Source organism: Buteo buteo, chromosome 8 (genome assembly GCF_964188355.1).
Source record: "Buteo buteo chromosome 8, bButBut1.hap1.1, whole genome shotgun sequence".
Classification (NCBI taxonomy): Eukaryota; Metazoa; Chordata; class Aves; order Accipitriformes; family Accipitridae; genus Buteo; species Buteo buteo.
The window spans coordinates 39,824,624-39,838,602 of NC_134178.1; the positions used below are offsets into that span (position 1 = coordinate 39,824,624).

The 13,979-nt window shown below is 40.8% G+C and overlaps 1 protein-coding gene across 11 annotated transcripts in view; it reads right to left on the reverse strand.

Moving 5' to 3' along the window:
- The window catches only part of ST3GAL6 (ST3 beta-galactoside alpha-2,3-sialyltransferase 6), a 61,743-nt gene that overhangs the window by 26,182 nt on the left and 21,582 nt on the right, over positions 1 to 13,979 (reverse strand). For 7 of the 11 annotated variants that reach the window (XM_075034265.1, XM_075034267.1, XM_075034266.1 and 4 more), the window contains 2 exons: positions 941 to 1,040; positions 94 to 162 (listed from right to left, as the gene is read on the reverse strand). In XM_075034265.1, the coding sequence (XP_074890366.1) occupies positions 94 to 162; positions 941 to 1,029 (158 nt within the window). In that variant the 5' untranslated portion in view covers positions 1,030 to 1,040. Of the gene's footprint in view, positions 1 to 93; positions 163 to 940; positions 1,041 to 6,611; positions 6,732 to 7,173; positions 7,259 to 13,979 lie in introns of all 11 variants that reach the window. The other 4 variants (XM_075034273.1, XM_075034263.1, XM_075034268.1 and 1 more) reach the window with 3 other exon arrangements.

A 13,979-nucleotide genomic window follows, 5' to 3' on the forward strand; every position in this document is an offset into this window, starting at 1 on the left:
GACAAAGGCTACAGATTTTAATCCCTCCCACCTGCCCAAAACCCAAACAAACAAACAAAACCCACCACAAAAATACTCAACTGCTGAACTTACTGGGTAACTCCACTAGTCTCATAGGAAGGAGGAGCCCTCACAGAGGAAGTCTGTCCATAAAAGCTAATCCTGCAAAAAGGGAAATGTCACAACTCTGGTTTGCTATAAACTGAAACCACAACAGAAAGCCACTCATATCAATCGTATGCTATAAACAGGACAAAAAGAGGTACATCAATCACTACTTTTAAAAGCCATCACTATTATCTTCATAACACAAACACACTGGTCAGTCCTGGTCACAACTGTGCAAAGGCCAATGGAAACTCAACTTCTTCAATAAACACCCTGAATTTTAGGTCCCAAGCCACCTGTCCCGTGCAGCCTGGAGACAGCGAAGGCTTGCTTCCCCCAAGGTTACCACTGGGACTCAACAAATTTCAGCTTTTCAAAAGGCACCCACTACACCTGCAGTTATTCCCATGTGTGGAGCAGGTCTCTCCCACATCATTTATCAGACATCTAAAGCAACAAGCTAACACTAAACACACATGGAGTGGGAGAAGATATGGACACGAGACACATAAATATATCTCCTCACCTGAACACCTATTTTCATGAAACTCAGAGGGGGTCCCTGTCTCTGAGGTCCTGACCTCTCCATACAACCAGGCTCAAATTGACTACTAGGTTTAAAAGTGACAAGAGAGAAAGGGCAACAGGACACAACAATCACATTCATTCCCTCACAGTACAAAAAAAACCAACCACAAAACAAACACACAGAGTAGTAATCACTTCTGTTGATTACTTGTAAAGAGCTGTTCAGCAACACAGCAACTCACAGCCACATCTCTCATACAGCCATGAAGGTGTTTGCACTAAAAGGAACAAAGCATCACCATACCAGTAGAGGTTATTTCTCCACAGATTTCCATGCAGTATACCATACATAACAGCAGCAGCCAGGATAAAAAACAGAAGAATTCGTTTCATGACTGGTAGACCTGAAATGTAAGAAAAACAAAACAAGAAATTTAAATCCAAGTTATGCTATTAACATGAACTTTTATAAAGCATCTTGAAACCTATGAAAGGAAATAATCATTATTACAGCCATTCACCACCACGACCACAGATTTGACGGGGGATCACTCTGGTTTGATTTCTCACACAAAGTCCCACTGACAGGAGCTAAATGCTGCTTTGCACCTACCATACATGCATAGTCAGCACAGAAGCATTGAGAGAGGCTCACTCTAGGTTCTCTCTGAAGACACAGAAGGAAGAAGGGCTATTCCAGAAGCATGTCAGAGTAGGAGCTCCTTTCTGTCTACTGGCAGCCCAAAGAAATCAGCCTCTTCGGTCAGAAGTTGGCCTTTACAGATACCTCCACTTCTCTTTCTTTCACCACCCACTATCAGTTTCCATAATTACACAGTTAAACAAGCATTAGCACTTTGCAGGAGGCAGACAGGCTGATGCCAATGAAGCAGAACAGGGTGTAAATTGCCACAAATTGCTACTGTTTTTTTGTTTGTTTGGTTTTTTTTTTGTGTTTTGTTTTTTTTGTTTGTTTGTTTTACGATCACTGAATATTCCAAGAGTTTGGGTTTGGACATTTAAAGCTGCACTGAAGCTGTCTGCTTATCCCTCGTGTCCTGCAGTCTCCAGCTCCTGCCACAGGCCAGACTTCATTGCTCAAGTGACAGAAGAATGCTATTTTCACACATCACAAAGGGAGGAAGACAAATTAGGACCCAATCAGTGAAACTTACTAAATTATGGCAAAATAGCAGAGAAAGTGTTCATTATTCAAATAGAGTTTTCACCTCATTGAACAGTTTAGTAAAAAAAACCCGGAGAAATATCAGAAGCTCACGTATCTGGCAAGACACACTGGGGGAAAAGCAAGTTCTGCATTGCTCACATCTAACACACTGAGCTGCCCTTTCAGTAGCTATGAATGAACTGTTGTTGCTTAATCTTCTGAAAGTCCAAAATAGCCATTCTGGCCACAAATTACTGTGGAAATTTACTCGAGAGCTATATCCTTCTTATTTTCACTTCTCCCCCTATCATGGTAAGCAGGTTCAATGCACACAACACATAAACACCTACTTGCCTATCTATATTTGAAAGTGAAGGTAACAAACAGCTACCCAGGAAAAACAAGCCATATCCACACATACTGCTGCATTTTCCATGAGCAGAGCCTTTGGCTTTATAGAGATTTTTTTTTTTTTTTTAAATCCCATGGTTTTTAGAATATTTAGAGTTGCTGTTATTTTAAACCTGTGTTAAACAGCCCTAAGGCAATAAAAATCAAGGTAGATATAGTCCGAGTGATTCACAGCAATAGGCTTTATGCTAGTAACATCTTAACATCATACCTTGTATTAAAGGCCAAGAAACTACTAAATAGAGCTGCATTTTGTTATTAGAAATTGAGAAGCAGACTACTGCCACTTGCCTAGCTTCATCCCTGAAGAAATACCTAACAGTGAACTATTTGTTACAGTGACTTGACTGCAACAAGCCACCACTTCCATATATATATATATATATATTTTTCCCCCCATATCCTTCACAGGAGTTTAACTGTACGGTCAGAGATGGGGTTTTATAACAGCATCTACCAGTAACATAGCCATGCAATGAACAAGCTATAATCTATCAACCTTAAGTATATCCTCCAGGCTGTTCTGCTTTGTTCTGGATGAAATACTCAGACTGCAGCTATTGCAATTTCAACCTTTCATCCCTCCTTGGGAAGCAACACTGCCGCCCTTACAACTCCAACTCCCTTAACTCTCCTCAAGAGTTACTGCAATTTTTTTTGATAGTCACTCTCAACTTCTAGAGCAAACCCTGAGTTTTTGCAATAATTTTGTAAGAGTCATTCCCTAAAACTGCAAGAACATTACAAGAAAATTCACCTATTGGGTTTAGTCAAGTGTCATTAACAGCAATTGGCTCATTTACTTGAAAAAGATACTGCACTCCAGGTGTTTTATTTTTCCTTTCACTGTCAGTATTTTTACCCTCTCATGCTTTGCAAAAGTTTGCTAAAATATCCCACTACAGTGGAAATCAACTGTTTACTTTTTTACTAATTCAACAAATGCCAACTTCAGTTAAACAGAATGTAACAAACCAGCTCTTCAGATACAGTTACTAAATTAACAACTGATTAAATTGCTGATTTTGCTGACTTCAGTGTAAAAGAGAACCTTGCTGAAGAGTCAGACCAAGCTACAAAACAGAGAAAAGACAATGCAAAGCTGCCCATAAAGGGTTTTTTAAAACAAAAATATTATTCATAACAGTATTATTCAGAGAAAAAGAAATTGTTGTTTGTAAAGTATTTACAAAGATATTTGTACAAGAGAATATAAGTCAACTTTGTTCTTCAAAGAGGATTATAAGGAATCTGTAACAACTTTCAGTATCTTATGTAGTACATTCAGCCTGGCACACACATGAGAATGTAGCATCATCAAGGGTGTACCTAACTCAGCTCTTGGGAACATAAAATGGTCTTTAATTATACAAGTGTCTTCTCACAATCCCACCCCCCAGTGCCTGGCTTCATCCAATGCTTTGAAGATAAAGTTCTGTAGTCAAGAAAGACAGTCTTTTTAGTGAAGACTTTCTTAACCTGGTTTAGTAAACAGAACCATTGCCTTGTTTACAGAAGAAATTATTCTGGGTGTACTTTTAATGTTGACAGCATTTTCCAGCTCTCCCTTCCTATTTTAAAATAGCTGAGTGTTACAGAAAGTTAATCAAAGGAAAACAAACTCCTACAATGCAAATATTGCACCAGAAAATTCCCATAGTCAGAGATGCAAGTAAATATGCAATTGAGAAGATGCAGTTCAGATGTAAAATGACACATTCCAGCTTATTTATCACAAGACCTGCATCTTGATTTAAGCCCATCAACCTGACTGACAGAGGTCATGGTGCCCTTAGGTCAAGGTCAGTCAGCACTAAGCAAAACAAGGAGGACAAAGCTGGAACTCCATTATTCAATTCGCTCCTCTTTCTAAAAAGCCTGCAGTGATCCACACGAGGAAAGGGGCAAGGAACCTGGCATGCCAACACCTGACATTCAGTGTTAGCTGGTCAATTTTCTGAAAGTAACCACGCAACAGGATGCATAGGGGTTGTAAAAAGATTGATGGGTATTTTTTAATAGGAATCTAAGCTAACTTCCGCTGTTCAACTTCCCACTCCTGCCAAGGCAGAGCTACAATTACAGAATTAGACAAGACAGACTGTTACAGTATTAAGAGATCTCAGAGATCAGTCTGCATCTCCTGTAGACAGATGGATCCACCCCAGCCCCCACCAACCCACCAGAGACACATTTGGGTATATGAAAAATTAGCTATATAAGGCCAGAGGCTATTTTTTTCTTCCCTTGCTGGAAGTGGGGAACCCACATCCTTGTCAGAGCTGCATCTTTACTTACAATTAAGTCTTTACTTCACTCACTAAGTGTGGTATCTGATATGAGCCACTATCTCATAGCCTCTGTTTATCTTTCAACTTGCACATGCAGTTGATGCAGCCATGCCACAGAATAAAATATCAAGCAGGAAACTATAGCGGTTGGACCGGGCAATCACATGACCACACTACAATCACCTTTTCTCATAAAGCTTGTGAGCCTTCCTTTTGCTTTCTTGATTAAAATTAGGTTGTTATAATACAATGTGGGAGGCTTTTCCATCTGCCCCACTTACTTGGTAAAGCATCTTTGACTATTACTAAATGGTTAATAAATATTTTAACTAAGTGGTTACTACTAAATTAAATACTACTCATCTTAAAACTATCTTAGCTCCATACCTAGTCTTGTAACAGTTTAACTTCTTGCTGTTGCAATTAACTGACAGCATGAAAATTTCAGCTCAGTCAGACCTCAAATTCCTAGCCCTTGTAGTTGTGGGGGAGGAAGGGAAATGTGCTTGAAAACGTGCTTTGAGAGGACCTTGAAATTTAAAGGGACAGAACAAAAAGCACATAAAAACCTGCTAAAAAGTTTAAAAAGAAACATCAGGATTTTTAAGATGTAGTCAGTATTTTGTGGGCTTGCTTGCAATCACCAGTATTTTTGGTCAGGATGTAGTGCATGCCCGGTGGAACAACTACGCAGCAAAAGAAAAACCAAGCAGGGAGTTTTCTCACATTGTCATTTGCCTCAAGCTGCCAAAACACGAGCATATTATGGCACGTATCTATATATTTATTCTGACAAATCTATACACTATTCATCATTACTCTTCCAGTTCTTGCTCTAGGTACACACATAGGTCATTAATTCTCCCTCTCTTCAGGAAGGAAACACTGCAGTGGACAATACAATAGCACTGCAGCAGAGTCTTAAAAGTACCGAAGTGGCTGAGTCAGTCTAGTACCTTCCCTCACCCACTCCTTACATTTTTTTCATCATTTCCAATGCTCCTTTCAATTTTAGTTTATTAAGAAACAAAAGCCCTCAGAAACATTAAGTTTAAATGAGGAAGGTAGTTACATTGGATTATCCTAGCAAAGTGACCCTGAATTAAAACTGCATTTCTAACTCCCCAACAACAGTGACTTGAAGTGGTAAGTTTAACAGCATCTTAATTGGAAAAAGGTTCTTGCTAACCTGCCCCACCCCACACAAAACCAAAGCAGTTATTCCTGTTCCTGAAGGCCTGCCCAAACCATGACACCAAAAAACTAAGGTTTTACTGTATCAAAATGTTACTGGGGACTTCCACCATCATACCACATGTACGATCTTTACCAGCAATTAAAGATTTTTCCTGCACTGGAAGATAAGATGTTTTCAGGCTCTTTCTGCCCTCATCTCTTTCAATGATGAGGGGATAAGCAACAGAGGAAAAGTTTGCTGACTGTGAAAACTGGAGCCTTCTTCGCCTCCAAGGGCACACTGAACTAGCCATTTACTTCCACAGCATCCTTGTAAGTGTGAAAAAAGGCAAGTCTTCCTCCAGAGACAGCTTCTCTTTAAGGAAGGCTTCCAATATTTCCCCTAACATTTCCCCTTTCTCCAGCTACTACAGAAGACCCGGAAAGAAGTAGCAAGATAATCTTTTCTCCAACAGTAAGCAATGATGTCCAGTAGATTAGTATCACAGTAGTAGTGATGTTTAGTAGATCTAGTTAACCCTTGTTCTTTATCAGCTACAACAGCCAAAAAGGTAGTCTCTGCTGACATTAATCTACTGGGGAGAGATGCAGACTAGAGCTGTGTCCACCCTTGGCTTTTTGCATGGCTGCATACTAATTCAGGACAGGCTGCAAGAGTTATTAGATTGGCTTCAGGACCTAAGCGCTTGCCTCCCTCACCTTCATCATCCTGCTAATGGTAAAACCTATTCTGTACCACAAGGGACAGCAATACATTTATCATTTTGTGGACAATTCATTATTATTTTATTCCATTTTTGTCTTTGAAGTATAGACCCCAGTATTTTGCTCCTCACCAGAACACGCCTGCCACCTGGGTCAAGCAAGGAGGAAAAGCAACTTAATCAGTATTTTTCATTGATAATCACCATTTCAGTTTGCTTCTGTCCAAAATCTTCAAGGAAATCTCTGCATCACTTTCCTCTTGTGTGACTCTCCAGTGCTAGTTATAAAATCAGAAACTCTTCCCATGCAGGCATATCCTTTGGCTAAAAGGTATTGATAAAGAATCAAGTCCAGTCAAATCTATTGTATTTTCACCCCCTGCAATCCTAATTTACTTAGACAGGACAGCTGATGGAAGAGGGAGGTTAGCTCCCTTCCAGAAGGCTACAGGCAGGCCCAGGAAAGAGCACAGTTTATCTCTGTGTCTTGGGCATAACAGGCAGTGCAGCACCTACACCCCTCCAAACCATCATCTCCAGCCCCACGCTCTCATCTCGCTCCCATTACCACCCTTAAATGCCAGATCAGGTATGGTGACTTGTTCTAGCCAAATCTAAGCCCTTCAACATTTCAGGCAAGATCTGAAAAACATGAGCTTGTAGCCTTCCAGGAAGACATGCCATCAATAGGGAGAGTTTGGCAAAAGGTGGGAAAGGTCCTGACTTACTCTTAGACTTATCACCACTCTCAGACTCTTGTTCTTACCTCTTTTATTTAGTGCAGTATCATCTGTTCAGAGGTGTAACTCCTTTTTCACTCCTCTTCCCTCCTCTGCCTGAGCACCCAGGAGCTTTTACATGTGCCCCACAGTGGAGGAAGGAACAGAAAATATGAAAAGGACAGAGAAAAAGAGGTTGCACGCACTCATCAAACTGTTTCTTGGATAGCAAGAAGATACATGTACAAGCCTACGTCAAGTTACTACAACCTTTTTAAAGCTTACTGAAACAGTCCCCCTTTTGGCTGCAAAAAACTGCTGTGATCCTCAGAAGTACCACAATCAATGACGTGCATTGTTTCACAGAGATATCACTTTGGGGCCTACCAATGCAAAATTTAATGTCAGTTATACTGACACCAAATACTAGCTCCATGGATGAAAAAAAGGAGTACAAAGCATCAGCCAGTGCTTCTTGCCAGAAAACCCTGATGAGCAAAACACAACAGAGCACAGGCATTAGGTATCACTGAAATGGCCCTCAAATAGGAGCAGTATTTGGTACAACTGTCTGATGCTGAGTTAATTAGCCCTGCTGAGAGGCAGAACACATTACCTCCAGCTTGGGGCTATCACAGGGTTGCTATGCCACCCTTGAGATCCAAGCTAATATTTTGGCTCAGATTATCACAGTGCAATGTGGATCCCTGGCACCAGCTCAAGGTGACAGTATGTTCCATTGCATGGTGTAGACACACAATTAAAACTGCAAGCGTAAAAGAAATAGCTGGTTTGATATTTCTCAGCTGGTGAATGTTGGTTTTAATTATTTTTCCCCTCCAAGATAGAAAACAATATTCCCTAATGTTCCAAAATGGCTCAGGGCTCATTCCAACAAGGGACACACTTTTTGTAGCACAGTTAAACACTGCTAACTTGAGTTTAAAAGTCAGCCCTGGGTAGATCCAAATCCAGCTTGTGGCTTTGAGGGGAAGAGGAACAATAACAACTGCTGGATTCACATCTAACTGGTGCTTTCTAAGTATCACAGATTTCCAGAAACCTTACCTCTAACTACAACAAAGAATAAGATCAAATCTACAGCCTTAGGCTCTTGCCTGCTTTTGTGCCTTGAGATGAAGACTAGAAGGCAGTGGCCAATTCATGTCAAGGTGTACAGAAGTTGCCAACAGACATTTCCATATGCTTTCCCTGTCCTGTCCCTCCACAGACCTCCCCCCAACACACTTCACTTCCCCCCCCCCCCCCCCCCCCTTTTCTTTCTTCCTTCAGGATACTTTAACACAACCAAGCAGTTATTGCCATGCCTAGCAGCCATCATGATGCAGTGCAGTACAAAAACAACTACTTCAGGTTTTGGTCAAAAGCTAACCTGTGCATGCAAGTCCAAAGCAAGTATGAGCTGAGCACAAATAGCTCTGCTTCCTCAACTCCCAAAGCTTTAATCAAAGCAAACACCACAAATCCAGCTCTAACTACACCTTAAAAACAAAACAAAACCCCAAACAATCACAAATTCAGTAACACAGCCTTAGCTGAAAGATTTCTTCCAGCCCTGTTGTACTCTCCCAGATTAACCTTTAAAGCTTTAGCCAGCCTAAGCTAGGCTGCTATTTATGTATTACACATCATAGGTGTCGGTATAATACATGATAGAACAAAATACACAGAGAATGCGTGCTATAAAGCCACACAGCTCCTCCTGCATACTGTGGTGACAACACTGTTCCTTCTCAGCCTGTTTCCTCTCTCTCCCTTCAGCTCTTCTTCCAGAAAGGCTAGAATACAAACAAGCCATGCAACATGTTCTGGGGGTCACAGTTCAAATCAATTTCTCCTCTTAGCTTGACTTGCATAACTGAAAAAGTTTGTCAACTTGAGCTGCTCTTCCTGAAGGAATAGAGCATCATGGTTTTAAGTTGTTTTGCTTCTTCACCTCCTTTTAAACTACAAAGATGACAGGCATACTACACAATGCTTCAGAACACAGAAAATCATTAATAGAAAGACATACATCCCACTACAACATTAGTTACTCATTCACACCCACTGTTCTTTGTCCATGAATGCCTGCAGAGTCAGAAGCTCAAGATCAAATGAACAATCTTTCTTAGGTTTCCCAGAGAGAGAAGATGGAAAAAAGTAGAATGCGAAAAGGCTGGGAAAAGCCACATGAGTCAGGTTTCAAAACAGTTCAGTTACAAACTTCATCAGCTCACTAGCTTTTTTCCCCCAGAAACCATCATCAATCTAAATAAATAAACATCCAACCAGAGAATTTTATCTGTATTATGCATGCACATATTGCATTAAGTTCACCTTAAAACAAGACACACTTTGTCTTCTAATAATGCCTAGGGTATCTAAAACATCCAACTCTGGCTGATTTGGAGCTCGTGATTTAACCTCAGCTCTCAGAAAAATGGCTGGAAATTACAAAACTAAATCTACCAGTCAGCTTGGGGAAAATAAAGAATAACCTCAACCCTAGGCTGAAATAAATAAAAAATAAAAAAACCCAAACCAAAAAACACTCACAAGCAACATCAGGGCTCTCAAGGGCAGAAGGAATCATGTGGAACTCAACCAAAAAAAAAAAACCAACCCAAAAAACACATAGAGGGCTAATTTACTTGCTTCACTACCAGCACCTGGAGAATTAAATGGTCCCCATCTACATCAAGTCCCAAGTAAATCAGACTAATTTCTCACTTAGTTATAACAGTATAAATCCTGATCTGTCCTGGTGTCAGAATCTGTCCCTAAAGAGACACAGGTGCTTTTTGTATGACTAGTTTTCACAGTAGCATTTGCAAGCCCCAGTCACAATTAAGTCCAACCATATGTGTGGACTGCCATCATCTGATGCCACAGCTCTTTTTACTGGAATTTTTAGTCTCCTTATTTTAAAAAGCAACAAGTTACCTTATGCAGGTTTGTGTGGATTAAGAGACCCAGCAAATAGGTATGCTCCTACCAGTATACAAAACGAACAGTTTAATTTTCATTTAAATAACATGCAAAGCATGTCTGTAGTCAGAGCCCCAAACATATTATGTTCAGTGATTTTTGCTGTTGTTCCCTATCTTGTCTCAACTACTAAAAAAAAAACAAACAAAACAACAAAACCACACACACAAAACCCACCCCCCCCCAAATCCCCAGCTGTTTGAGATGGAATTTACCCCAACAGCAGATTCTGCAAGTCAATCTGCTGCGATGCTTGTATGCCAATGGAGAGCTCTGGGATTCTCAGGAATGCAGCAAAACAAGTCAGTGAAAAGTATAAAGCTAAATTAATTCAGGGAGGGAGGAAAATGGAGATAAGTGGTAGCACTTACCCCACACTACTACTAAGTCTTGGAAGTTTCCCAGGGCAGCAATCCTGCCAGCTCAGGAGAAAGTTGCAGGACACCAACACTTTGAGCAGCTTCTCTGATAACATTAATGCCTTACACTTCCAGTGCTCTCAATTCAGCATTGCAATGAAAACATTCACACTGCCTTTGGATCTTGAAAATTAATCCAAATACAAACCTTAACTGCTAACTACTGTAAGAAAGCTAAACCCAAACTGACAGTGCCAAACTGGAAAAGCTCAAATATTGTAAATATTAAGGCTATTTTCAAAAGCCTTCTTTATACGTAGCTTAGTTTTCTGAGCACTAAAGCTCAAAAAATATTATTTACAACAACAACAAAAGGTGCAAGAAGAAAAGCTCTAATGAGCAACTTCATAACTATGACAATGCTTTGTGGACATAAAGTGGTTTTGAGCTAACAAAGAACTGTTGTACAGGTTGCAGCAGAGCCTGTATCTGATTCCCTAAAGGCTTCTAGGGCTTTGTTTCATTTTTTAAACGTGAATACAGGAAAAACTACCACATACAATATCCAAACAGTACTTATCCTGAGGATTTTGAGCGCTATGAGATACGTAGCATAGTTGAAAAATGTAGTCCTGAAGAACACTTAACACACCACGTAAAGTCCTAACTGACACCTTTTCTGAAGGGGAAAGGTTGCCAGTAAGTCTGCATGTGTTTTAAAAAAGAGAGAGAGAGATTTGTAAGGTAATGAGCTTTCCAAGGAGAACAAAGATGTAGGTGTATCTGACTTCAGCATTCAGAGTATCATTAATTGTGTGTTTCCTTGGACAAAGCTTAAATCAAATTCACAACAAAAACCCAGGACAAAGGAGCAGGCTAAAAGACATAAAACCAGAACAGGAATTCTTCACATAGCAATTGTTAGTTGCTGTAAGGGAACTCATCTCCTTATGGAAAAGTTTGCACAAGTTCATTTACATATTTCTGTGTCTACAGAGCTACAAAATGACACTACAAAACCCCATATTGCAGTGCTAACTTCTAGTGGGTATTCATCCTATAGTGGAGTTCCTAGCCCTGAATTATGCACCTTAGTTTCCTTACCTATACATGAGGAAAGCTAATTATCTCTGATGGTAATCTTCAATTGCCATCTGTCTGGGAGGAAAGCTGCCTAAATTAGTCAGTAGGGAATGCTGGGAAAGCTTATATGCTTTTCTCAGCGCTACACAGAGATGCCCATTTAGGACTTTCAGACCTCAGACCTCAATCCTCACTGAAAGTTAAACACAACCCATTTCCTCCCCAAAACTGAAAACTGCTATATCAATGTTTTGGGTTATTTTTGTTTGTTTGTTTTTTTGAAAAGGACAGTCACCCCTAAAACTGAGGGGAGTCGATGGTGCATTTCACCCCACCCACCCTCTTTCACGGTGTCACAGCACTCCTGCTGGGATTGCCCCGTAGTGGCTAAAATGCCCACGAGCCCAGCTGAGAGCCAGGAGGTGCGCGGGCAGCTGGGCAGCCTTCCTGCCATGGGTAGATTGCAGCCACGCAGCCACGTCCCTGCTGCAGGGATGGCTTCACACAGGACCTTCTGCTGCATACCATCAGCTCCCTCCCTCAGTTTGATTTGTTACTTCCTAAGCCAAGTCTGGTTTGCTGTTGGTGTAACAGAGTGTCTATTTTTGCTGTTTGATTCTCTCTTTCAACAGTCCTTAAATGCTACAGCAAAATGAACAGGAGTTTCAAGTCTGTAGTATTTTTAAACAGATTAGCTGTCCTCCCCTACATGATCTTTGCTGAGCTTCAGATTTGCCCAAGGCTGTATGTGGGAGTATCTCCTCTGAAGATAAGAGAGTAATGCCCTCTGAAGATAACAGCGTAACGGGTAAGCCCTGAGACAACACAGGGTTCACGTCCCCATGAGTCACAGCAGGGCGATGGACTTCTTTTGTGGCACAGATCGGCTGCTCCATGACCAAACTGGCCCATGCTGCAGCAGGGATAAAACGTGAAGTCCGGTATTTGCTTCAGATAAAACTGGAAGTCCTCTAGAGCAAGACACAGTGTAAGCAAGACCTGCTGTGTTGCCTACTGACATCTCTTCCTTGGTACCCTGACCACACCAAATTCAGCTCAGCCTCCAGCATCACTGTGTCTTATCAGGTTGCTAATCATGCCACAGACGACGCAGAACTCCATTAGAGCATGAAATGCAGTACAGTAAAAGGCTTTTTGTTCTGTTATATCGCATGTGTTCTTAGCATGAAATGAGGTTTATGCAATCATACCCTGTATGCATGCGTGCATGTCCTTTCTTTCCCTGTAGAACTTTTGAAGCCCTTTGGCTAATTTCAGTCAAATTTGACAGGAGATTAGGAACTTAAAGTGTGTGAGACCTCCACAGGTTTTGCAAAAATAAACAGGCAGCTGGGTAGAACAAAGAAACCCCATAAGCTCATCTTTCATTAAAGATCAGAAAGTCATCAGAAACCTGGTTTCATTTTATCTGCTCATCACACAATTGCGTGGCAGAGATGCTATAAGAGCCTCCGGACATTAAAAAAAAAGTGCTAAGATTTGAAAAGCCTTGCACAAACATATAAGTGTCCAAATTTCCCAGAACTGTTGTCTGAAGTTAAACATTTCACATATCCTTTTCAGTCACTTGATAGACAGTGTTAGCTGACTTCAGTCAACGCAGCTTCGACAAAAGTCACTCTGACACCAGCCAGTATTTATTACAGGAAATACTCTCTGTGAAATCTGAAGAATGAGATGCATATTCTATTTCACTTCACCATTCTTTCCAGAAAGCTCTGAACAACATTCTCAATTTAGATTAGAAATCTTTAAACTAATACAAAACCTAAGGTTTGAGGCTAACCATCTAAGAACTGATGTCCCGAGTTGAAAACAAATTAAGGCGTGCCATTAGCACAGAAGAAAAAAAGGAATGAAAATAGCTATTCCATTCAAATTGCTCCAATGAAAATGAAGTAACAGTATTTCCTTAACAAGTTTTGCAAAAAAAGGCAGTCAACCTTGAGAAACTGTACAAATGGTATTTACACTGACCAGTATTTTAACCATCTGACTACTCAAACCCCAGTTTACACACCTGGCCTGTGCTCCACCACACAAATTGAGCAACACAGGCACAAGAAAAGCCCTGCTATGGCAGACCAATGTCCATCTTTCCCACTAGCCTGCCTCCAGCAGTTGACAGAGGGAGATGCTATTTAGGGATAGCACATTGTGGACATTTTGTGGTTCATTCTCCTTGCAGCACCTACAATTGTTTAGTATAGGAGTTGAAGTGTAACATCCCTGCCTATTCCTTTTAGCATCCTTTTATGGACCTGCCAACATCTACACCTGGGAACCAGGGCAGAAAAAAACAACAGGAAACCCACCAAAGGAGACTGAAGTGGTACTACTACATCAGAGCTGCTGAACCACAGGGCACTTCACTGCAGACACAGTCTTGAGGCCCTCAA